The 23,824-nt window shown below is 49.7% G+C and overlaps 11 protein-coding genes across 11 annotated transcripts; 8 read left to right on the forward strand and 3 right to left on the reverse strand.

The window, feature by feature from the left end:
- Positions 1 to 743: 743 nt before the first annotated feature.
- On the forward strand, positions 744 to 2,798 carry M438DRAFT_402815 (general substrate transporter). The gene is made up of 3 exons (XM_029909618.1): positions 744 to 1,215; positions 1,266 to 2,265; positions 2,321 to 2,798. The coding sequence occupies exons 1-3, from the start codon at positions 817 to 819 to the stop codon at positions 2,551 to 2,553; spliced, it is 1,632 nt and encodes a 543-aa protein (XP_029763570.1). The 5' UTR covers positions 744 to 816; the 3' UTR covers positions 2,554 to 2,798.
- Positions 2,799 to 4,860: 2,062 nt separating this feature from the next.
- On the forward strand, positions 4,861 to 6,029 carry M438DRAFT_352231 (uncharacterized protein; the record flags this gene model as incomplete). Its single annotated transcript, XM_029906780.1, has 3 exons — positions 4,861 to 5,136; positions 5,191 to 5,502; positions 5,559 to 6,029. The coding sequence occupies 3 exons, from the start codon at positions 4,861 to 4,863 to the stop codon at positions 6,027 to 6,029; spliced, it is 1,059 nt and encodes a 352-aa protein (XP_029763571.1).
- A 1,115-nt stretch (positions 6,030 to 7,144) lies between these two features.
- M438DRAFT_289907 (glycoside hydrolase) lies at positions 7,145 to 8,606 on the forward strand (the record flags this gene model as incomplete). The annotated part of the gene is made up of 2 exons (XM_029901696.1): positions 7,145 to 7,279; positions 7,330 to 8,606. Coding segments are annotated over exons 1-2 (1,353 nt in total), but the record flags the coding sequence as incomplete, so codon positions are not given.
- A 1,414-nt stretch (positions 8,607 to 10,020) lies between these two features.
- On the reverse strand, positions 10,021 to 11,240 carry M438DRAFT_342574 (kinase-like protein). The gene has a single exon (XM_029904791.1). It carries the CDS (start codon positions 10,956 to 10,958, stop codon positions 10,473 to 10,475), a length of 486 nt encoding a protein of 161 aa, XP_029763573.1. The 5' UTR covers positions 10,959 to 11,240; the 3' UTR covers positions 10,021 to 10,472.
- Positions 11,241 to 11,546: 306 nt separating this feature from the next.
- M438DRAFT_342576 (uncharacterized protein) lies at positions 11,547 to 12,724 on the forward strand. The gene has a single exon (XM_029904792.1). The coding sequence runs from the start codon at positions 11,835 to 11,837 to the stop codon at positions 12,387 to 12,389; it is 555 nt and encodes a 184-aa protein (XP_029763574.1). The 5' UTR covers positions 11,547 to 11,834; the 3' UTR covers positions 12,390 to 12,724.
- Positions 12,725 to 14,595: 1,871 nt separating this feature from the next.
- M438DRAFT_311935 (uncharacterized protein) lies at positions 14,596 to 15,279 on the forward strand (the record flags this gene model as incomplete). The annotated part of the gene is made up of 3 exons (XM_029902499.1): positions 14,596 to 14,655; positions 14,740 to 14,895; positions 14,966 to 15,279. 3 exons carry the CDS (start codon positions 14,596 to 14,598, stop codon positions 15,236 to 15,238), a joined length of 489 nt encoding a protein of 162 aa, XP_029763575.1. The 3' UTR covers positions 15,239 to 15,279.
- M438DRAFT_342578 (glycosyl transferase) lies at positions 15,239 to 16,603 on the reverse strand. The gene has a single exon (XM_029904793.1). It carries the CDS (start codon positions 16,323 to 16,325, stop codon positions 15,378 to 15,380), a length of 948 nt encoding a protein of 315 aa, XP_029763576.1. The 5' UTR covers positions 16,326 to 16,603; the 3' UTR covers positions 15,239 to 15,377.
- A 386-nt stretch (positions 16,604 to 16,989) lies between these two features.
- M438DRAFT_311942 (mitochondrial carrier) lies at positions 16,990 to 18,317 on the forward strand. Its single transcript, XM_029902500.1, has 2 exons — positions 16,990 to 17,221; positions 17,272 to 18,317. The coding sequence occupies exons 1-2, from the start codon at positions 17,077 to 17,079 to the stop codon at positions 18,108 to 18,110; spliced, it is 984 nt and encodes a 327-aa protein (XP_029763577.1). The 5' UTR covers positions 16,990 to 17,076; the 3' UTR covers positions 18,111 to 18,317.
- Positions 18,318 to 18,930: 613 nt separating this feature from the next.
- M438DRAFT_371826 (ARF/SAR superfamily) lies at positions 18,931 to 19,606 on the forward strand (the record flags this gene model as incomplete). The annotated part of the gene is made up of 3 exons (XM_029908294.1): positions 18,931 to 19,024; positions 19,083 to 19,385; positions 19,452 to 19,606. 3 exons carry the CDS (start codon positions 18,931 to 18,933, stop codon positions 19,604 to 19,606), a joined length of 552 nt encoding a protein of 183 aa, XP_029763578.1.
- Positions 19,607 to 20,378: 772 nt separating this feature from the next.
- M438DRAFT_331919 (uncharacterized protein) lies at positions 20,379 to 20,909 on the reverse strand (the record flags this gene model as incomplete). Its single annotated transcript, XM_029903443.1, has 1 exon — positions 20,379 to 20,909. One exon carries the CDS (start codon positions 20,907 to 20,909, stop codon positions 20,379 to 20,381), a length of 531 nt encoding a protein of 176 aa, XP_029763579.1.
- Positions 20,910 to 21,917: 1,008 nt separating this feature from the next.
- M438DRAFT_371827 (uncharacterized protein) lies at positions 21,918 to 23,359 on the forward strand (the record flags this gene model as incomplete). Its single annotated transcript, XM_029908295.1, has 5 exons — positions 21,918 to 22,028; positions 22,143 to 22,206; positions 22,345 to 22,761; positions 22,824 to 23,113; positions 23,195 to 23,359. 5 exons carry the CDS (start codon positions 21,918 to 21,920, stop codon positions 23,357 to 23,359), a joined length of 1,047 nt encoding a protein of 348 aa, XP_029763580.1.
- Between the last annotated feature and the right edge of the window lie 465 nt (positions 23,360 to 23,824).

A 23,824-nucleotide genomic window follows, 5' to 3' on the forward strand; every position in this document is an offset into this window, starting at 1 on the left:
GATTGCCAATCCGTTACATTAATTCGCCTCGGCCGAGCGCACACCGACGACCAACATCTCGTCCCGATGCTGAATCGCAATTCATCTTCTCCCACGGAGCTTGACTAACAGATGCGTGCACTTGCCCTCAAAGTCGTCCCCAAATCTATCCTTGAAACCACAGACACGCCACCCACGCCATGTACTCAATTATGCTTGACTCAAGCGTCGAAGCCACCAAAGCTTTCACCCGCCATGAACAGGAGCTTATTTTCGGAAGAAATGGCGGTATGTGACATCATCCTCCGGTAAATTCTCTTCCCAACTTGGCTTTTTACACACTTTTCAAGACCCTAGATAGAAAATTCATACGAGCTCACGGACTCTGCGTTCGTTGGCCACCGGCAAGACTCAACTTGTCTATTGTTGTGTTGGTGCCAAGTCGTTAGAAAAACGCCATGTGCTCATCGCCAAGCAGATGCAGGCACTAGTGCAGGGCTTGCGACTCTTGCGCCGGACTTGCTCTCTCTCAACGACGTCTTATTCCCTCGAAGATCTTTGCCCGACATGTTTCACGGTGGATTCAACCTCTCGGCGGCGCTGGTTGCGAAAATGACAGTGGGCCCTCAAGACCCACCATCCACATTCTCTCCGCAACGGCTGTTTTGTCCGTCATCGATGCTGTGTTTGGGTGCTTGAGTTTTCAACTCGTAGTGTAGATATATAAATGGGTCCCTCCCCAGGGTAGGACCTCCACAACTCCGCAAGCATTGCTTTTCATCTCGGTCCCTTTTTGAGACGATCTGTTTTCCTGTACTGCTAGACAATACCGGAAAGATGACTGTTTCAACCAACTCAGAGGGTGTTCCCACTTACTGGGGCACCTCTGGCAGACAACTTCAGATGCTCATTACCGCCGTCGCCACTACCGATTTCCTTCTCTTCGGTTATGACCAGGGTGTCATGTCTGGTATCATCGAATCCGACGCTTTCCTCGAAGACTTCCCCGAAGCTGGCTGGGGCAGTAACTGGCAAGGTTTCATTGTTTCCATCTACGCTGTCGGCTGTCTTTTCGGTGCTATCTTCATTCTTACGCTTGGTGACAAGCTCGGTCGCCGCAAGGCTATTTTCATCGGTGCTACTGTCATGATCATTGGTGTCGTCATCCAGGTTGCCTGCGTTGGCACAAGTTCAGGAAGTACCGCACAATTCATCGTTGGTCGATTCATCACAGGTGTAAGTCGAGACAAGACATTTATCAGAATTCAGTACTAATTCATATCCAGCTCGGAAACGGTATCAACACATCGACCATCCCTACATACCAAGCCGAATGCTCCAAGGCCCACAACAGAGGCAAGGTCATCTGTATCGAGGGTGGTAACGTCGCCATCGGCACGCTTATCGCTTACTGGATCGACTACGGGTGCACATACGGACCTCACGACCTGGTCTGGCGTTTCCCCATCGCTTTCCAGTGCTTCTTCGCTCTCATCGTTCTCGGTATCACCACAAGATTGCCCGAGTCGCCTAGATGGCTGCTTTCGCACGACCGACAAGATGAAGCCACTGTCATTTTGGCAGCCCTCCAGGCCAAGCCCGTTGACGATGCTGAGGTCAAGCTTGAGGCCGGCATTATTCTCGACTCCATCAAGATGGCTGGCGGTTTCGGCGAATCCACTCCTATCTCGGTTCTCTTCACTGGTGGCAAGACTCAGCATTTCCGCCGTATGATGCTCGGAGCTGGATCGCAGTTCATGCAACAGCTTTCTGGCTGCAATGCCGTCATCTACTACTTCCCTGTACTCTTCCGTGACTCCATCGGTACCACCAAGAACCTGTCGCTTTTGCTCGGAGGTATCAATATGGTCGTTTACTCCATTTTCGCCACCACTTCCTGGTTCCTCGTTGAGCGTGTCGGTCGCCGTAAGCTCTTCCTCTGGGGTACCGTCGGCCAATGCTTGTCCATGGTTCTTGTCTTCGCATGCCTGATCCCTGGCGATTCGAACTCTGCCAAGGGTGCCGCTGTCGGTCTCTTCACTTACATTGCCTTCTTCGGTGCCACCTGGCTCCCTCTGCCTTGGTTGTACCCTGCCGAGGTCAACCCTCTCAAGACTCGTGCCAAGGCCAACGCCCTGTCTACCGTCTCTAACTGGTGCTGGAACTTCTTCATCGTTATGATCACCCCGGTGCTCATTGACAGCATCAGCTGGGGTACCTACCTTTTCTTCGCCATTTTGAACGCTCTGTTCTTCCCTGTTATCTACTGCCTGTACCCTGAAACTAGTACGCTAAGTCTTTTAATGCATAGAAAGCTTCAAGAGCTAACAAAATATCTTAGGTGGTCGTTCTCTCGAAGAAATCGATCTTATTTTCGCCAAGGGCTACCTCGAGAAGATGTCCTACGTCACCGCAGCAAAGGAACTCCCCAAGCTCGACGCTGCCGAGATCGATGCAAAGGCTCGCGAGTATGGCTTCCAGTCTTCTGATGATGAGGCTGGTCAAATGAAGGATGCTCGTTACGGCGAGAAGGAGGAGGACGTCGCCTACAACGGCGGCGGCCAGATGGCATAAAGAACGAGACATCTACGACTCTCTTTCTTTTCTTAATGACCTTGTGTGTTTTTCACGACCACTAGATGCGCAACAACAGAAGCCTGGCCGCTTCCTGGACATTGGGTTTTGCGCAAGAGGAAAAAACTTATACCCCCCCTTTTTATAGAGATACCACATTTGCTTTTTTCTGTTTATTAGAGATAGATTCTCATACATGATACCACGCATAGAATGCATAGAATTGCTATTTTACCATCATATCTTGATTGCCCTTCCACTTCCTCAAATCCAACCAACTTCGTGCAATTCTCCTACTTCATCGTGTTTTCCTACTTCATCGTGTTCTCCTACTGCCGAGGTAAGTACCTTTTCAATGCTTCCTATCCGATCAAAACCTAATCACCGTCACAGCTTCAAGATCGCATCAAAGCTGTCACAAGACTGGCATTCCCAGCAGACTTGCTCGCCTTCGTCGACGATCTGTCCCGCATCTATTACCACGAAGCCGACGAACTCGGCTACAATACTTCTCGACCTCGGCACCCTTTGCGAGCACAACATCAAGCCATAAGAAAAAGTTCAAGCGATCAAAGTCGGTGGGTGCCTTTTGACCTGTCATCCATATCCAAAAACACCATCAATTCCCAGCCGTTGTTTCTGATACCCGCTTTCAATCCTCATACAACGACTGTTGAGTTTGCGTTTGCATCAAAGCAATCACAATCTGCCACTCAGGTGGCTGGGGGAGGAGCCAAAAAACTACCACCCGTCGTTAGAAAACTCCCGATCCAATCAAAGGCTATTCGGTGTTCTGCCCGATCACTTTTCCTCCGAGCGTCAAACAAAACACGAAAACTTGCATGACACACTTGACGCTTTCTTTCGGCAAGGATGCGATTCGAATCGGAATCGACATTTGGCATCGCTAGACAGCGGTTGATTGCTGGAGTTTTTCGATGTGGAGAGGGCGCTGCAGAACTCACGATGGCTGGCACTTCTTGAGGTCCGAACACACGCACGCTTTTCTGCAAGTTTGCGACGCGTACCAAGAGTTGTCAATTGATCAATCATGCAAGCAAAATGATGTGCATATATCAACAAGGATATGCATCAGAAAAGCAGGGTCATCACCAGTCACCGACATCCTTCCCGATGCCTCACCGCTTTGCCCTCTTACAGGCAGAAAAAATCTCCACATCTGATTCTCCACTCTCTCTCCACGACAAAAGAGCAAAGCCCGAACCCGCCCCTGCTTTTCCACTCGTATGATGTACATGAAATGGCATGTGAGATCCCATGACTCCTTTGATCCTATCGGTCCTTTTTTTTGTGTTGTACGATTTGCTTGGCTTTGGGAACTTGGTGACTTCCAATCTCCTAGGAGCTCGTGTGGGTTAACGGTGCAGGAATGTTGGTTGCTATATGTCGGTGGTTCTTCGAGACTTTTGGAAAGGGGATTGAGTCTGGTGAGGAAGTTACGAGGGGATCAGGTGAGGTAAAAGAAGGTGCTTGCTTCGGCGACATGTTGGTCATCTGCTCATGGTCCAAAGCTTCGCAGTCCGACTTCACTTCTCATCAAATACCTGCAACAGTATCGCCCTGCCTCCGAACCAGACAGAGAACCAACCATGAACGAGTATGACCTCCTCGTGTGCTAGGTTTTGTCACTCTTAGCCACCTCTCGCGATCGTGACTAAGGTCATCCGGGCTGAAGGAATGCACAGTGTTTTTAAGACCAGTGCAGCCCTCCACTGAGAGTGTGAAAATTGGCGCTTCTCAGTGGAAGGCTGCACTGATCTCAAAAACATTCTGCATTTCTACAGCATGCGCGTGACAAAGTTCAGCATACGGGGAGGGCAAGGTGCTGCCTCAATATTATGCAGGATGGATGAATTCTCCCTCCGCGCGAGGTCTTGTCCCAATGGCGTGTTCGTCATTATTGTGTTGATGAGCAGTGACATTCGAACACACAGAAGTGACAGTCTAGAAGGTGGGTAAAACTTGGATCGCACACCCAAGTGAAAGAGATCGTGCGCCTTTCGTACTCCAGATCTGATCCTCTGGCCGAGTGAAGTACCATCGTAGCACCACAGCATTCACATACAGTGCTTAACGAACACCTCTCATTCGGCGAAATTCTATTGTGTAGTGAGCTACTCTCTTTCATACTTCCAACACTTTCACTATCACTCAACTTCCATCGTTGCTTCCACCTCCGCTTTCAGCTTACTTCATCAAGCGGATTTCCTTCTCTACCTTCCAATCTCGTTACAACATCAAGTCAAGATCTTCGAGATTTACATCGCACCACTTACACACGACAACATGGAACCGAGACTGTCTCTAGAACAGCAGATAGAGGCGTACAAAAAATCGCCAGAGCTGTTCGAAGAGGACCGCCAGAAGATTGCACGCATGGTTTATGATCTTGTCGGTGGCAGAGGAAAGGGACACATGCCTGCCGTCTACGAACAGAGACGCAAATCGCAGGCTGTAGAGAAGCTCAGTATGATTTTCAACGTCGGACCACTCGATACCTTCGACATGAGCTGTTATCTCGCTGGCTATGGAATCCTCGCCAACGACTGGAGACATGCTGAGGTAATAAATTCCTGGCTCACCTTTCGAACGAACCTGCTGCTTACGAAAAGACAGGACATCCGTCTTGCTATTGCTCATGCGTACGTGTTTGAGCGTGCCGTCGCAGCTGTTGTCAATCCCGGCGCCATCAACAAGCTGGACAGGGAGATTCGTGGCCTGCTGCTTTCCAAGCTCGTCTCAAAGCAAGAGGCATCTGCCCCGTCTACCGGCTTGCTCAAGACCCCTGCTGGTTACAAGAACGACATGAGACAGATCTACCGCAACCTTGACTTCGGCGACCAGATCGCAGAGTTCGACACTTATCCCGAGAGAGTCATGGACTACAGCCCTCTCAGAAAGGCATGGGAGGACAAAGCTCGCAAACTGGTACGCTCATGATCTCCTTGATGCAATCCGTCCCGAAATTTACTAATCCTGCGCAGGTCAACAGCGGCATGGTCTTCAACCGCAGACTGGATTTCCAGGCATTCGGCAACGAGTTCTCTCCTTTCCGCTACAGCGAAGCCCGCAAATCGACACCCTGGATGGGCAAAAACATCAAACCCGAGCAGCAGTCAGCTACCGACACCGCAGAAGACGTTCGGCAGAGCGAGCGTGCACCGACCGAAGCCGAGATCGAGCGCAAGACAGCCAAGAACCGCAAGCAGAACGAAAAGAGAAAGGCCAGCAAGAAAGCCAAGAAGGCTCAGCAGCAGGAGGAAGGCACCGCCGAAAAGTCCGACACAGATTCATCTATCGCAGAACTGGTCAAGAACTTCAACGTCTCTACTAGTGAGACCTTCCACGACAGCAACATGATTCCTGGCATGTCGAGCATGACTGTCAACATTTATGTACGCAAGCCTACTGGCAAGGGCGATACTGCTCAACGCGACGAGGTCGACAAGAAGTGATCGGAGAAGTTCGCTGAACACATTCATTTGATGCACGAGCATCCTGGTTCTATTGCGATCAATCTCTCATGAGACTCATACGAGTCTGGTGCTCTATTGGACCAAGGGAGGAAAGGAGGGGACATAGGGGATTGATATCAAGGAGAAGGGCCTTGATCGGGATTAAGTCTGTCTGTTGAGAGCTGAGAGCAGCTAATACGTGCTGGTCCAGGAGCAGAAATCGGTTACCGATCAGCCACCCAATTGAAGAGGAAGGAACGTAGATTCGTCTTCATAATAGTTGGGCTTCACGGTCGTCTCTGCTCGAATCAAGTCGATGAAACAGACTTACACACTTTGGAGAAATAACATCTTACCCAGCTTTCCTTTTTCATCTTGTGTCCCCCGTGCACATCCTCTCATACTTTATTTCCATACCAGTAACTGATTGTGATGGGCGTGAAGGCCAAATAATTATCTTTGTTTTGTTTGTCAAATAGTGCATGAAGCTGCCAAGCCCACGCCGCACCAAGTTGAACCCTGTCCTTCGCGTCAAGGTCTAATTCTCGTACCTCTGCCGTCTGCATTCACATACATACAACCGAGCTTCCTCTTCTGTCAATCACATTGATGGCCGTCAATAACATGGCTGCTCCCATCTTCCTACCACCGTGATGGCTTCATGCGCGTGTGACAAGTCAGCAGACTGAACGTCGCTGGATCAGGCAATTCGTTCCTGCCGTCGTCAACGCCTTCCGAGGCACAATGCCGCCTCGACTGCAGGTACATCGTATGCCGACTGCTTCATGCATCAAAACCAGAAGGAGCGCCTACCCACACGTCGTGGCTGAAGTTTCGACCTGGCGATTTCAATATTGGCTTTTGCTAGGTCATGTCTATTGATCCTTCGTGGTCGTATATGCCAATGATCCACATATCCAGCATATAGGAGAATCGAAGCGAAGTATTTATGTTGATCTATAGGATGGAGAGCTTTCTATATGCAGGAGTGAACTTTTAGGTCAACGGGTTTCTCAAGGTAGTGTTTTGGCTTGCCTGCGTTCACCAAGCGAAGCCTGCTATGACGGTGTGCCGACTTTAGCTTCACTTCTGATGAGCTTGACGTATAAGGAGGAGCAGTCCCTCTTCCACCCTTCTATCACAGTTGAGTACCGGGAATCTTCTTGGACAATATGTTGCTACTTCCAGTTTTGGTCGCTCTCATGAGCGCATGTCATGTGCAAGCAAAAGCAGTTTTTGCTCACTACATAGTAAGCCACACATGAACTGATCACCTGATAGGTGCTAACTCTACCCCCAGGTCGGCAATGTGGCCACTCTTACCCCTTCATATAGTACAGCCGACTGGCAAAAGGACATCCGCTCAGCCCAGTCAGCGCACATTGATGCGTTTGCCCTGAACATAGCAAATGATGGCCGATATGGTGCCCAACTCGCGAACGCATTTTCAGCAGCCAATACTCTTGGATTCAAACTCTTCTTTTCATTCGACTATGCTGCTCAAGGTGCATTCTCTCAGCAAGTTGTCATCGACCTCATCAATCAGTACAAAGGAAATGGCGCATACTATCAATACAATGGAAAGGCATTCGTGTCTACCTTCGAGGGTCCCGGAAATTCTGGCGATCGGACCACAATCAAGTCGCAAACAGGATGCTTCTTCATCCCGGATTGGTCTTCGCTCGGCGCTCAGGGTGCTATCAATCGTGGCGTCGCGGACGGTCTGTTCAGCTGGGAAGCATGGCCAGTGGGCCCCAACGATATGACCACGCAGCCCGATGTCAGTTACAAAAATGCTCTCGCCGGTAAGCCTTACATGATGCCAGTGTCGCCGTGGTTCTACACAAATCTGCCTGGCTATAGTAAGAACTGGTTGTGGCGAGGTGATGACATGTGGTATGATCGCTGGCAGCAGGTCATGTCCATACAACCAGACTTTGTCGAAATTCTGACATGGAATGACTGGGGGGAGTCACATTACATTGCTGACTTGGACACCCGACAATTCGGGTTGTTCGGTGCTGATGCCGGCAGAGCTCCTTTCAATTATGCGTCTAACATGCCCCATGATGGATGGCGTTTGTTCCTTCCTTACGTCATTGATATGTACAAGAGCGGCAAGGCCTCGATCTCAACAGAAGGACTAGTTTCTTGGTACAGACTCACACCGGGATCAGCATGTTCTAGCGGAGGCACTACTGGCAACACAGCGAGTCAAGGACAACAGGAATATCCTCCTGCACAATTGGCTCAAGACAAGGTTTTCTACTCTGCACTGCTCACATCCACCGCCGATGTGACCGTCATTATCGGCGGCACAACTCAGACCGGAACTTGGGAAAACGTCCCAAGCGGTGGCTCAGGAATCTATCACGGTAGTGTTCCCTTCAACGGACGCGGCGTTGTGACAGTCAAGATCTCCAGAAACGGAAACACTATTGCCCAAATGAATGGGCTGTCCATCACCGACACTTGTGCTAATGGTATCGAGAATTGGAATGCCTGGGTTGGTAGCGCCACTGCCGGAACCTCTGGATCAGGTGGTAGTGGAGTCAGCACTTCTGCCAGCAGCAAGGTGTCCTCCACCTTGAAGACCTCTACCACCGCACCCACTTCCGCTCCCGCATCCACGCCTACTAGCAGCAGCGGTTCTTACTGCATCGCCGGTACCGGAAATGGGAACCTAGCTGGTCTCTGCAGCTTCTCCTGTAACTACGGCTTCTGCCCTACAAATGCATGTACGTGTACACAGAGAGGCCGTCAAGTCACTCCTCCTGCCTCCAGCAACACTCTTGGCTTCCCTGTCGCTGGCCAAGACGTCGCTCTCTACAGCGGTCTTTGCGAGTTCACCTGCAGCCATGGCTACTGCCCCTCAGGTGCCTGCACTTCCGATCCTTCAAAGGCACAAAATGGAGATGGCTCTTTCTGCACTGCTGGCACTGGCAGTGGAAACTTGGCAGGCCTCTGCAGTTTCTCTTGCAACTATGGATTCTGTCCCAGCAATGCTTGCACTTGCACTCAGAGAGGTAGTCAGATTAACCCTCCAGCTGCGTCAAACACTCTTGGATTCCCAGTCGCTGGTCAGAATGTGGCTCAGTATAGTGGGCTTTGCGAATTTGCCTGTAGTCATGGATATTGTCCTTCTGGCGCTTGTACTTCTGATCCTTCCAAGGCGTAGGTAGGGTTTGCTTGGAGGGCAGTTACAGTAAGATTATTACCAAAATCGATCAAACATTTGCACGTTCGAAGAGTTCAGTCAATAGGCGTCTAAATACATTCGGACACCGTATGAGGCAGAATGGCGTGACGCCTGATTCCATCTCGACGCACCACATCGATGCTTGCTGGCTTTCAGATTCTAGTGTCCCCAGGTTGTGCAGGTCTATTGAAGCTCGACCTGTGATGAAGGAGAATACATCCGGTCGAGCAGCTTGACCGTTGCACTCCGAATCATGCCATATCTCGTATTGGAGATAGGACCGAGCAAAGCCCTACTAAGATTCGCTTGAACTTAGGTATCCTTAGTATATCGAGCTGTGTTGCCAAACGACTCCAGATAGTATCACCCAACAATGTTTCATTTCAGGATAACTTGGCAATTATTACCGACCTAGAAAACATATCTTCATCTTACGCCTCCGATGCTCTTTCTTAGCCACGGCCGCGCCAATCCTGCTTTCGATACCGAAATCCCAGCATGCACGACCTCGTCGCTTTCGGCACATTGTTGGCATTCTTTTTCGTCTGTGAGTACAGCTCTCATCCAGATCCGTACATATACGCCTACATGCATCATCTTGGCTTCGGCATCGGTCTCAGTCTGGGAAGTCCTGCCTTCTTGCTTGTGTGCACATTGGCGGCAGCGAATGCTTTCGTCTTTGATGCGATCAAGGTGTGCTATCGCGAGCCGTATGTACATGCCTGCAGAGAGACTCTTGTTGTTGGAGTGCTGTATATTTTGCTCTTGGTGGGAGTCCAATGCAGTCCGAAGATACGGGCGTTTATCTACCCTAACAGGGGCTAAGCATTGCTCATGGATGAGCGCTTCGTCTAGAGTGACAATTTCGGAGTAGGTAGTATGGCTCAAAAGACTCGTTACGACCCCTGCTGACTAGGTAGCTTCCAGCTCGGCTTGGATAGAGGACTGGCTGCTCTGTCTTTTGAGCAGCGGTATGAAATGTGCCTATGCATCAATCCAGCTTCAATCTTCAGCAGGCCGGACATCTGTTGGTCATAGAACCGTGACAGACGCAATCCGTTGACTGAAGCTATCGACATTCCTTTTTACCTCCTCGACCGAAGTATATGCCCCTTTCCAACAATCTCTCACAATCTTGTCAATCTCCACATCCTCCAAAATATCAGGATAATCGCATCTCCAACAAACGGATCTTTTCCGGTCAGAATGGCATAAATCGTGCTCCCGAATGCAAAGATATCGAGTTATACGCCACTGCTGATGTTGCCCCCTTTGGGAGGTGTGTATCGTAAATCAGCACCGGCAGTGGGTTTCAACCCATTGAACGCCGAACATCCAAAATCAGCAATCTTTGCCTCCAAGTTCTCGTCGAGGAGAACACTCTTCGGCTTGAAGTCGTAGTGGATGACACCTTTCGTATGAAGATACGCGAGTCCCTCCACTGCGTGCAGGATCCATCGCCGACGTTGCGGTTCGGAAAGGCATGCGTTGCTTTTCTCGAGGTAATCTTTCAGAGTGCCATTGGACATGTTTTCCATGGTTAAGCAACACTCTTCAGCATCCCAGTCTATGACCTTGATGAGGCGAGGGTGAGAGCCTAGATGGTTGTAGACCTTGGCTTCGAATCTCATGTCGCTCAGGCTATCTTCTGATCCAGGGGGCCATGGCGATTTGATTGCATATCCCTCTTCGGACAACTCCACCAGACCAGACACGCCGAGGCCTATCATCTTGCCTTTCGACGCATACAAAGTTTTCCGTGTGTCAGAAAGCTGGATGGTACTTCAGCATTGATTTGATGTGTAAGTGGCTTTGCAAATAGTGTCTAACCTCGGGCGCAGCTTGCTGTTCTTCACTCGAAATCTGTACCCCATCCTTTTCCCCTACTGGTGTCATTTCGAACACGGCACTTGCTTGCAATCACTTCTTATTCTTCTCTTTGACATGCTCTAATCCCTAGGGCGATGGCGATGATCGCATTATTGCAAGAGGTAAGTAAGTCGAGCGAGTCGAGCGGACAGGAGACTCCGAGAGCAGAATTCGGCCGTGAGGTTGTGATCGGGTAGGCGCGATCGTGAAGGGTGTATTGCCCCTCGCATTTGTGATTATAGCTAGGCGCTCGATCTCTGGCTAACGACTGGTCGAAACTGTATCTGCGCGTGTCTTGGGACAAGCGAGTCACATCAATTGGACAGAACAACACCGTCGACTTTGCGGGAGGCTTGTATTCGTTGCCAACAGATTGCCAACATTCGAGCTGATATTCGCCAACTCATCTTCCCATGCTGGTCAGTCCACCTTTCTAGCAACAAGAGAGACTGCATGTCCGAACATCTAGCAAGTCCAGCTTACTCAGGACGCAAGAAGTTTGCTGACATCATTTTAATGTCACCTCTTAGACATGTGCTTGCCATGCGATACTGACTCACGAATGATTGGTCCGCTGCCTAGTCACCTCCTCTGCTGCAACTTTCAACCTCATCGACATCCCTGAATCTATCGTCTGCCGACAGAAGAATACTACTGTCTGCGGTCGTCATCTTTGAAGTCTGAATCACATCAACTTACCCAAAGTTTTGTTCAGGACTTACCCAAAGACTTTCATCATGTCGCAAAAGAACATCAGTCTGGACTCCGAGCACCCTCCTTCTTATGAGTCACTCCACAGTCCAAATCCCCAAACGTTTGTATCCAAAAAATCTGCCATCGAAGTCAACCATTCGCCGACTACGGACCTCGAGTACGAAGACTGGGTCCATCACAACCATCCCTGCGTATCCATCTGGTCCCGCCGCTTCGGAACGAGAACCCCTAGCCACGTAAATGTCTCCTTTGGAATAAGCCGCGACGAGAAAGCGACAACACCGGATATCTTCTTCACCTGCAACTTTCAGCCAAGGAGATCTGATAATGTATATCAAGACAAAGAGAGAATCAAGAGAGCATGCTGTACTGTGGCGGCATTTACCCAGCTGCACAGAGGTTCTGGACGGCACTATTGCGAATGTGATTGGAACATGTTTCAAGATTCGAAGCATATGTGCCTTGCCAACCCGAAGGGATGGTGGAGATTTCATAAGTGGTTGCAGGCTGCAAAGGCCAGGAGGGCTATAAGAACGCATGATAGATTGTGTTCGTGCGGATGCTTTGAGGGAGGCTAGATTATGGGAGAGACGAGGTCAGTGATCCAGGATGTCCGGGCTCCCGGTACGGCCTCTCAGTCCAGCTGACGATGATGATTAGCACCGTTCACAACAGTGAGGGAGGCCCATTTCCTGGAAGGCACTGGCCTGATGTTTTTACGTACCTTCTTTCCTACAACATCTTGTTCATGAGGTTGATGCCCCTAAATGGCACCGGACAACACGACTCCTAAGGCACATAGCCCCAACCATCTAGTTTGGCTGGAATGACAGCCCTGACTTTCAGCGATCTTTCCTCCTCGACATGTTTTGTTCAGCTTAAGTGCTCGAAGTTGCGAATCACAAACCTCTTGATATGCGATTTCGATCTCACTTCCATCTAGACAAGCTAAGTTTCGTTGACATGATGTACCAGAACCACACCAACAGAGACTCTTATATGAAAGAAAGAGAAGAAGTCGAGTTCACCCCAAGACCTCATCATAAAAACCACAAAATCACACAATCGAATCACAACGAACAAACGAGCAAAAGCACAAGGTGAATTCGAAATTCATCCAACCAGGGATGAAGATCAAGTCGTATTCTGTTTTATATTGTTACATGACCCAAACGAATCAAGATCGAGATGGTCTACCGGTGTAGGATAAGACAAGATTTACCGGTCCAAACATTAGAATCATCACGTAAACCCACTTGCAGTCTTCGAAGCCCTTTCATCCAAATAATCAGAATCACTTCTCTTGCGCTTCAACGAAGGAGTGATGCGACGAGCAAGTTTACCAGCAAGAGCTCGTTCACAAGGACCATCGAAAGAACTGGAGGTACTTGAAGAACAAGGCGATACAGCAACAGGAGGCCAAGCATGTTGACCCCGACCGAGAAATCCAACAAAAGGATCGACAGAGATATCTGAAGTTTTCTGGACCCAAGCGGCGGAAGTTTAGGAAGGGGTATAGGGCAGTGATAGGGTTAGTTGTGTGTTGTACAGTAGAAGGCCAATCCAAAACTTGGATTGTAGAAGCAGTGCTGCTGTTGGTGGAGGTAGAGTAAACAACACTGTTGTTGGTATAAGGAAAAGAAGGGGTAGGGCAGGTGCTGGGGGATGTGTAGATGGAAGGTAGAGGCAAGACACCGGTTCCAGCCCAATGGGATTGAGTCATGTGTTTTTGGTAGTGGAAGGTGCCACCACTTAAATTTGAGCCACAGAGAGCGCAAGGGATAGAAATGGGCATTCTGATTCTTTCGCCGAGAGGTTCTTCTTTTGTTTCGGTGTTGGGAGTCAGGAAGGTCGGGTAGTAGGTTGTTCTGTTCTGCTTGGTTGAGGATGAGCGAGAAGTCGAGTTCATAACAGACTTTTACGGACATATCAGTTACTACTTCTCACCGAACGCCTCATGTCCTCGAAGCTTATATGAGACATTGAAGGTCTTTTATACCCGACAATGAAACAAAGAACCCAACAAAGGGCGATTGTGCTGGGTTGACATTCAGTACTCGACAAGAAAGAAGAAGTTTCGAGGGCAAAGATAACAAGCTCTTCGATTTTTGGTGTGCACGACTGTACCTCGAAGTGTTTGACAATGAACAAAGCATGTGAGACTGCGAAGTCCAAGACAATCTAGAGGTGGTTGGTGTTTTGCGAAGACGATCAAAGACCTGGTCGTTAGCAACTCGAGTTTGAACGACTGTGCTTGGAGCATAGTATGATCGTTCGAGCTTCGGTCACTGGAAGTCATCTGATCGGGTATTAAAATGTACCTTAATTGACAGAACTCCATAGCTATTTGATCAGTGTTGAAGTGTCAAACCGCAGATCGTGCTGTAAGTCAGTCAAGTCAACCCTGCGGAAATAATTAGGATTCATCATCAATGCTCAGACATACTGTCGTAGTTTCTGGAGAAGCAAGTAAGCATGTCGCGATACAGCCATATCGCGTGATGGACGCCTCAAGATAAGAAAACACATGTGTTGGCAAATCGACTCGTTTACTGGGAGGGGTAGCTTGTTGTATCTTGTGGAGATTGGCTGGTCTCAAGTGCTTACCAAGCGGTGAGAGATCCTTCGCGCAGCAAAGGTCTCCCTAGCACAGGAGAAGAAGGATCAAAAGCTTGATTCGATTCTCCTGTATATATAAAGTAACGAGTAATTCCCCACGCGGCGGTCGAGTGACAAGACAAGTTCTCAGCATTCACGCTGCCAGACGCCAAGCATACAGCAATCATGCCAAAAGTGTACACAAGCATCGAGATAGCTGCTCCACCTGCCGTCGTGAGAGAAAAGGTGAATAACCCGTACTCTCCAAACCAATCTCGCATGCGAATATCCGAAAGAAGCGAAAATATATGTTGACTGTTGTACAACAAGTTTCTCGACTTTGAGCAAATCTCAAAATATGCGCCAAATAGCTATGTCCACAAACTCGCAGCTCCAGAAGGCAAGATTGTAAAAGACCTGATCGCTGGAGACATCATGCATGTTTCCCTCAACAAGGGCAAAGTCAACTTCAACCCTATCGTCCTGGTAAGCCTGATTATCCAACATGTTGTGATTCGAGAGCTTCACAGCTAATGAAGTCGCTTGTTTCAATCAGGAAAACACACCTCGCAAGTTCTGCTGGAGAGGTAATCTCTTCGGGCTGTTTGCGGGTGACCATGCATTCCGATTTGAGCCGGTCGGGTCGGATGAGAATAAAACGTTGTTTATACAGGAAGAGGACTTTCTCGGACTCTTTGGATGGACGATGGGTAAGAGCTGGTTAGCAAAGCAGCTCGGGGCCATGAAGAACACCGAGAAGAATTACAAAGGATTCAACGAGGATCTCAAAGCATGGGTCGAAGGGTCTGCGGCTGTCAGTGAGACATGATGGGTATAGTTTGGAGTCTGTTCCAGAGTGTCCTTGATTCGTGATGGTATGTTTAATTATAGTGTATGTGATGTTTCAACATTTTGGGTATCAAATATCGTCCAAAGTTCTTTTGTCATCTAGCTCAAAGATGGAGCGCTTAGAAGCCATCATCAATATTCCTGCTCTTCTCTTCTGCTTGGCGGCGATCGTTGTAATTCCACCACCATTTGTGTGTCTCATCGTTCTTGCCCTTGTCGGCGCCCACCTCGTCCCAAGGCTTGGGGCTGAGAAGGATGTGGGCGTTCTTGACTTCATCATCCCTCCAGATAGCGTCGTGCACACCGCTCCAGCGCAAGGTCTTGAGGGCATTGTAGATGTAGGGCAGGGCGACCCATCGACCGGGGAAGAGGTCGCTGAGCATGGATTGATCGGCAAACTCGTAAGAAGCAGTCACGGATGACTGCAGACCCTCCTGGATCAGGTTGTAGACCTCGGTGCTAGGTACGACGACCTGGAGACCTCCATTGGGCATGGCGAGGCCTGCAAGGGGAGAAGCACCAGTCTTCTGAGCCTCGTCGGGGTTGTCGTGTTGAGTGGTAAAAGCACAGTTGGCGGGTACCCACTCCTTGGGGTAATGAGGCTTCTTCAAGGGATTGCAGACACAGGCGTGACTTGCTGCGAAGACGCGGTCACCGCGACCGGCGAGCTCAGCACTGTCAAGAGGGATGTCCATCAGCTCGTCCATGTTCTTGAGGATGAGCATGTCGCTGTCAAGTTGGACGACACGCTCATACTCGACCAGACCGAAGGGAGTGAGCTTGCTCCAGCAATCGTAGAAACGAGGGTCGTTGCTGTAGTCCTTGGACATGGTAGGCAGGAGGTAGGGAATGCGCTTGGAAGGAATGCCGCGAGCCTTGAGAGCAGCATGGCCCTCGGGAGGGAAGGTATCGGTATAGAGAGCGACGAGAGGGTACTTGCTGCCAGCGGCCTTCAGCGAGTAGTCCAGCGTCAACAAGCCCGAGAGGTAGTTGGTGTTTGTGATCAGTGTAGTCCACACCTTGGCCGAGTCGACCACTCTTTCTGATGTTGATGTTGCTGCTGCCATTGCTGTGTTTTGATTTGGGTCAATCCTAAGAATCTGAAATGGGAGAAGAGAAAAGAGAAGCAGACGACTCGTCCAAGAATTGTTGAGTTTACATGATTACCCAATCGACAACGTGATAGCTTTAGAGTTGGTGTCGCGATCGCGCGCGCCTGCCCGCATCTGGAAAGCACAGATCATCCGATCTACACTTGGACCCTTGGCTTAACTCCGATGCTTGCCTCTTACACCCCGGCCTCGTCTATACCATTTGACTCTCTGACATATAACTTGCAAGACCGCGATGGGGCAAATCATTTTGTGAATCCTCTCATCAAGACATTGGGGATAGCTCGAGGCCAGGACCGCGACAGGTAGTACACGAGAGACATGCGAATCTGGTCGTCTAGGGCCTTTATGAAGTTCGATGTTGCTGCGTTTTTGATGACCACTGTTGGCCGTCTCTAGCCTCAACAATGGAAGTCTGATGCATGGATATGTTCAGGTGTGTTTGTCTGTTGTTCCCAGATGGTGGTGAAAGCAGAGGGCCCGAAAGTCGATGCAGGCTGAGAATCGAGTCTGTCGTGCACGTCATGGCTTTCCCAGGCACAAGTCCGCGCTAACTCCGATGCCGGGTCAGCAAGTCCAAATCATTTTGAGCTAAACGCTCTTTCTTTTTCGGCCTATCTGCTGCTGCCAGACCAGTCAATTCAATTCCCTCTCTGGGTTGATTATAGGTTCAGCGACGACCTGAACACTTCTGCCGCCGACCCTAATGTCAGCAGTTCCCGCGACAGACGCGGCTTCACTGCCTCGCAGTCACCACGATGGCCAGACCGAGCTGCCCAAGAAGGCCCAGTCCTCTGGCAACTACAAGGGGTTTGTCGCTGGTGTCTTCAGCGGTATTGCCAAATTGACTGGTCAGCTCAGTCACACGACGACCTTGAGCAATCGCTGACAAGACTCATAGTTGGACACCCGTTCGATACGATCAAAGTCAGATTACAAACGTCAACATCGTCGCAATTCAACGGACCACTCGACTGCTTGATGCAGACACTCAGAAGAGAAGGGCCACAAGGACTATACAAAGGCGCAACACCTCCGCTGGTAGGATGGATGTTTATGGACAGCTTGATGCTGGGAAGCCTGACCTTTTACCGCAAACTCCTAAATGACCGCGTCTTCCAACCCATGCACGAGACCAGAGCTGCACAAGGCGTGTATGCTGTGCCAGCCGATCGAACGCTTCCAACGATAGGCCATGCGATTGCAGGAGTCATGGCAGGGAGCACGGTATCGTTCATTGCAGCCCCTGTAGAACATGTCAAAGCGCGCCTGCAGGTGCAGTATTCAGCCGACAAGTCGAAACGTCTGTACTCTGGACCCATCGACTGTTCACGACAGATCTTCCGTCAACACGGGCTGCGGGGCTTGTATCACGGTCTTGGAGCGACATTGATATTCCGCACTTTCTTCTTCTTCTGGTGGGGTTCGTACGATGTGTTTACGAGGTGGTTCAAGAAAAACACGGACTTGTCTACACCAGCTATCAACTTTTGGGCAGGAGGACTGTCGGCGCAAGTGTTTTGGTTGACGAGTTACCCATCAGATGTCATCAAGCAGCGCATCATGACAGATGATTTGGCAAATCGAAAGTTCCCACGATGGAGAGATGCTGCAAGGGCAGTAGGAAGAGAGAATGGATGGAGGGGCTACTGGAGAGGATTCGTTCCGTGCTTCCTAAGAGCATTTCCCGCAAATGCAATGGCGTTGGTTGCATTTGAAGGTGTCATGAGGATGCTCTGACTGAAGAAAGGACTTTCCGAGGCGGACAAGACTTCGGTCCTCGGTGGTGAAAAGGGAAGCACGGCATGGCCGTGAGACTCGGCTTAAGCAGAGCTGCAAAGAATGGTACTCTCAGCTCAGAGTCAGGGACCCACCATCCAATCTTGTATAGAGACGATAGACTTTTTATATATACCCAACAATGGCAACGCAGAAGTAGCTACACTGATACACAGATCGGCGGTCGTCTTGTAGGTGCAAACATCACACCTGAAACACGCGGAGAGGAGGGTTTGTGTTTCCTGAGGCAGAGTTGACAGTTTGGAGTGGTGGTGGTGAAGCGGGGTCTCCTGCTGAGCCGTGCTCCATCATCTTTCGCAGACCGGAGATTACAAGCCGCCCATCTCGTTCTTTGCGGTGCTGAGAAGGGGGGAAAAGGGGCTTGGTCGTGCAACTTCTGTTCCCTGTTGCCTTGACAGAGACTGAGTCAGAAAGAAATATACAGGACGGACTGTCCCTTGCTGAAGCTGCGCCTTTTCTTCAGTGACCATCTTCTTCCGCACGTCGCATTCGCAAAAAGCTAAAGCCACGGCCAATTCAAGCAGCAGCGACCGTTTCAGCACGCGGCCGTTGATCTCTGAAACCCTTATAACGTTCCCCAATTGCATACACGCCCGATCCCAAAAATTCACTTTCAGCTGTTTTCCCGACACCAACTCAAACACACACCCGCTTCTCCTCCTGACATCCACCCCGTCCACCGGTTTTCTCACCTGCAAACAATCCTCCGCGCGACGACATACCGAGAGTTTCACGAGACGTTACGACACATCAATTCACGATGGGTGGCTCAATATCCAAGATGATGGCCAAGATCTTCGGCAGCAAGGAGATGCGCTTGTTGATGCTGGGTCTTGATGCCGCTGGCAAGACGAGTGAGTGCTGGAAAGGCGTCTGTCTGCTTGCGCGATTTGCTAACACGCCATCTCACAGCCATCCTCTACAAACTCAAGCTGGACCAAGATGTGACAACAATCCCTACCGTCGGTTTCAACGTCGAGACAGTCACATACAAGAACACCAAATTCAACGTCTGGGATGTCGGTGGTCAGGACAAGATCCGTCCTCTCTGGCGACACTACTTCTCGGGCACTCAAGGCCTTATCTTCGTCGTCGACTCCAACGACCGCGATCGCATGGACGAAGCCCGTACCGAATTGACCCGCATCATTCAAGATCGCGAAATGAAAGATGCCCTGCTGCTAGTCTTTGCCAACAAGCAAGATGTCAACGGATGTAAGAGAGACGCGAAACAAGGAACATGAGATGGATTAAACATACTGACATATTTCCCCAACACAGCCATGCGACCAAAGGACGTCTCGGACGCACTCAACCTCAATGTTATCGCAAAGAACCACATCTGGAAGGTCGAACCTAGTTGCGCCACCACAGGCGAAGGCATCTTCGAGGGTCTCGCATGGCTGAGCAGCCACATCAAGGTTCCCGCCAAATAAGCGAATTCCGATTGAGAAAAGATGAAGCGCCTACACCATCCAGCCCCTGCCTCTCCGACCAATCCTCTGCCGGTCAAGGCATCGTATTATCCACACCAACTTGATACCCCCTCCTCTCGCGAATACCCCCGAACATCTCAACCCAGCATCTCAACTACTTCTGCCGGCCATAGTAATCCGCCTAATCACCTCAACGGCAAAAGGAGGAGAATAAATCGCTGGGCATACTCAATTAGATCAATACCGAACAGAACAACAGGAAGAGAAGAATACCCCAGGCCGTCTTTTTTGCTGTTCTTTCAAACTCATTCCTCTTCTTTGAATACACTTTCTCTTCTCTTTCTCCTTGTTCCTTGGGGAAACGCTCGCAGCACGTCGGACCCCCTTTCCTGTTTCCTCGGACTATGGGCTTTCTTCTCATTGCAGTTCTCTTATAAGAAGGCCTCTTTTTCCTCCTTTCGTACGAAGAGAGGCTTCATACCCCAAAACTACATTTTCCCCCGATACACCAATTTGTAATTCTACTGTTTTTGGAAGAGGTGGAGAAGAAGGTTGTATGTTTTTTTTGTGTCAAGCTCACTGCAAGATGCAACACTTCACTTTGAAGATCACAACAGACAGCTTTTGATCGAAAGAAGAAATGCAGTTTGTTCGCCAGTGCCGTCCGCACCCCCTCTTTTTGCCCATCTGCAATAACTGTTTGATTTTTAGGCCTTTATTTGCTCCCCATCCACCACCCAATCCAACCAGAAGACACATGACCATTTTTTTTTTATAAGAGTGCAACAGCGGCGAATACGGCGGCGAATACGGCGGCGAATACGGCGGCTAATACACCATCGGCATAATTTCCTCCCCTTTTGATTTTACCCTCGGAAACACTGGTAGGTTTGACGGTCCCACTTCCCGGCGCTCTGGATATAGTAGTTGGGTTTTCCTTTCCTGTCACTTGTTTCGTGGGTGCGGTGGCTTTACTGATCGAACTTCCCACGCTTCCAGTCGCCTCACTAAATGCATTGTTGATTTTACCTGTAGCCTGGTCAACCACTCTTCCGACTGCTGCTGTAACTTCCTCATACACGGAACTGGCGAATGCAATTATATCTTGCACATCTACGGAGAGGTTGGAGACGGCGGAAGCGGTTGCGATTGACAAGATTGACGATATAGTGGAAGTTGCGATATTGTATTCGTCAGCTGCTGAGGAGATGATGGCATGGATGCCGGATTCTGGAGCGTGGGCGAGGACGAATGAGGATAGGTATGGCAGGAGGAGGAGAATTGTGGGCTTGAAAGTACGCATGATTGGGGGTTGAGTTGGGTTTTATGACTGGATTAGTAGGTGGGGAGGTTCATGGAGGTTGTGGTTGTGGTTTAGATTTGCACGGTTTGAGTGATCGGTAGGAATGACAAGAAAGAGTGTGTTTGAACGGCAAGAATCAGAGTGAGATCAGGAGTTTGGGGGAACATGCTTGCGGGCAGTTTCTTTGTTCGTGAATGAAGTTTCCGTGAGGAATGTCAGTTTCTGGCATTCGTTCTTTGTTCATCATATTTGTTTCACGATGGTTATGGTTTACAAGACCAAATAGTGTCTAATCTCGCCTACTGTGATATACGGCTTCTGGAATGAACTGTGGAATAGTAACGTTTCGTGAGTGCGAAGGTCAGGGTGGGTGGAGCGAAAGCGTGATTGTTCAACATCTCAATATTTGCGCCAGCATGGTACGCTTTTCTTCTGTTTCTAGCGTTGTTGACTTGCCAGCAACACTTGCATATGATTGTATGGTCGCGACTTCTTCGCCCGCTGTTAATCGTTGCTTGTCGCCGAGTCGTGGAGTGTTCTTGAAACCAGCACGTTCGTCCGCAGAGAAGCGTTGATTGTTACGCTGTTGGTAAAATGCGCCAATAGCGTAGCGAGATCCTTGTGCTTCTACGAGTGCGCGTGATCAAGGTTGGACACACAAGGAAGAAGTTCCTCGAGATCATCGTCGTCGTCGTCGCTGCCCGTTGACCCCGTGACGAAGCTTTCCACCCCACGCTTTGATTGGCCAGACTCAACAACCACCTCCTTCCCGACGCGACCGACTCCGGACCCTTTACCTTTCCGTGATCTACTTCCCCAGACGAACTACCTCAACTACCTCAACTACCTCAAGCTACCTTAATCATCCTTCTTCCATCAAACATAACTAGTCACTCAGAATTCCCTTGTTTTACCCCTCGACTTGCTATTAATTCCTCTTCTCGATCCACACCGATTTGCGCCGATCCGCTTGATACCTCAACTCACAAACTCACCCTGCACACAACCATGTCATCACGGAATCGTCAGCCGAGGGCTAGTCTGAATCAAGATGCCGATGAGGAGCGTCGACTCTGGAACACGATCAAAGAAAGATCGAAGAAGGTTGACACCATGATGGTATTTCTCTATTTCGTACTTCACTTCCTTTATCTCATCCTTACTTCACGAACGAAAGAATGACACGAAGATCTGATACACTGAGTGAGATGCTGATCAATCGTGCGTATCCAGGCAAGATGTGCTGTTATTGGAACCGAGATTGTGGACGTGGAAAAGCAACAAGCCGCTTTAATAGGTATGTTCGCCGGTACATTTTTCATTCGCAACATCGCGGGACACGCGACTGCTTCATTTCCCGCGATGCCACACCGCTCAAGAATCATACACCTCATGAGATGAACCCATACTGACAATTTACCTCCTAATTCAATAGAAGCTGGTGAACTCTCAGACATGCGCCTCGACGAAAGACTCGAGAGCCTCTATCGTGAAAACGTCAAACTCAGTGAAGACATCAGTCACATCGTCGACGGCAATTCTGATGAAATGTCCCTTCTCGACAGCATCAAAGTTCTCGCCGGCCTCCGTGAAGCCTCTGAAGAATCTCTCAACCTATCACGCTCGCATTCAAATTCAAAAGGCAGGAATGCGACGCTCAAGAAGAAAGCCGGCAGTATGGATGTGGATGATGAAGCAAGTGTGGTCAGTAGTCCTCGTCCTGGTGGCAGACAAGGTGGAGACAGGTTAGCCGTGGAGACGAAGAGTCGAGAGAGGAACAGAGAAAGGAGTGTCACCAGCACGAGAGAAGTGTCAGTCAAAGTCGAAGATGGAGCAGAAAGTGTAGCTTCCAGTGTTGAAGGCAAGTCAAGCCCTCCTTGATGACTACCATCCCACATACTGACTCTCTTCAAGCCAACGAACCACGAGGATCACGTCTCCAGCTCAACCTCGGCGCTCAAGTCTTCTACCGCAACAAAGGCCGCACACAAGAAGGCGAAGGCATCCTCTGTCGTGTCACAAACGTCATTGGCGAAGGCAAACAACGCCGCTACGAAATCCAAGACGCGGAACCCGAACCTCTCCCTGACGGCGAGTTTCCCCCACCCTACCGGGCTTCAGTCGCTCACCTCATGCCCATCCCAACCAAAAACGATGGCTTGGCGGACTTGAACAAGGGGAGGAACGTACTCGCTCAATATCCTGTAAGTATTTTGCTTCCCTACCGAAGTCGTGGAAATGTGGAGATGGGGAGATGAGGATGAGGGCTAATTACATGGTGATAGGACACTACTACGTTTTACAAGGCAGAAGTCATGGAAAACTGGCGATCCAAAGATCTCAGCGATACGTCCGACGGCAGTCACCTCGTCCATCTCTCATTCGAAGGCGATGACGGGAATAACACACAAGTCGAACGCCGCTTCGTCCTCGCCGAAAAGGAAAAGTAGAAGTATTCTCATGTCACAGACGAGCAGGGAAGGAAGACCGTTGCGCTGGAGGATGAGAGCGGAATCAGATGGTCAGCTACTGACGAGTGGGAAGGGGGCAGAGCTGTGGCCGTTGGGGATAGGGAGTATGGATTTTGCTTTGTGAGGAATGAGAAGGGGGGAAAGACTATTTTGAAGAAAGCGGATTCTCCAGCTCAAGAAGATGCTGATGAAGACGATGACGAACACATCTTCTTGGATGGCGAACTACCCAATTATGACACCGACGGGGATCAAAAGATTCTCTTGATGGAGCTGGCGAAAAGATTTTCGTGAGAGAATCTTATTTGTGAGGTTGGATGCTCGGATGGGCAGAGGGATAGTGCGCGGGCGCTCATTGAGCCGAGATGAGACGAGGAATTGCTAGCACTATCTTTATGGGTAAAAAGAAAAGCACCATCGCTTTCGTCTTCGATCATTGAGCCT

The sequence above is a fragment of the Aureobasidium pullulans genome, assembly GCF_000721785.1.
Source record: "Aureobasidium pullulans EXF-150 unplaced genomic scaffold scaffold_3, whole genome shotgun sequence".
NCBI classification, from domain to species: Eukaryota; Fungi; Ascomycota; class Dothideomycetes; order Dothideales; family Saccotheciaceae; genus Aureobasidium; species Aureobasidium pullulans.

Coding starts and splice junctions, on each gene's coding strand:
- M438DRAFT_402815 (XM_029909618.1), top strand. CDS start 817: ATGACTGTTTCAACCAACTCAGAGGGTGTTCCCACTTACTGGGGCACC. Junction 1,216..1,265: donor TTGGTCGATTCATCACAGGT/GTAAGTCGAGAC, acceptor ATTCATATCCAG/CTCGGAAACGGTATCAACAC. Junction 2,266..2,320: donor CTGCCTGTACCCTGAAACTA/GTACGCTAAGTC, acceptor AAAATATCTTAG/GTGGTCGTTCTCTCGAAGAA.
- M438DRAFT_342574 (XM_029904791.1), bottom strand. CDS start 10,958: ATGATAGGCCTCGGCGTGTCTGGTCTGGTGGAGTTGTCCGAAGAGGGA.
- M438DRAFT_342576 (XM_029904792.1), top strand. CDS start 11,835: ATGTCGCAAAAGAACATCAGTCTGGACTCCGAGCACCCTCCTTCTTAT.
- M438DRAFT_342578 (XM_029904793.1), bottom strand. CDS start 16,325: ATGGCAGCAGCAACATCAACATCAGAAAGAGTGGTCGACTCGGCCAAG.
- M438DRAFT_311942 (XM_029902500.1), top strand. CDS start 17,077: ATGTCAGCAGTTCCCGCGACAGACGCGGCTTCACTGCCTCGCAGTCAC. Junction 17,222..17,271: donor CGGTATTGCCAAATTGACTG/GTCAGCTCAGTC, acceptor CAAGACTCATAG/TTGGACACCCGTTCGATACG.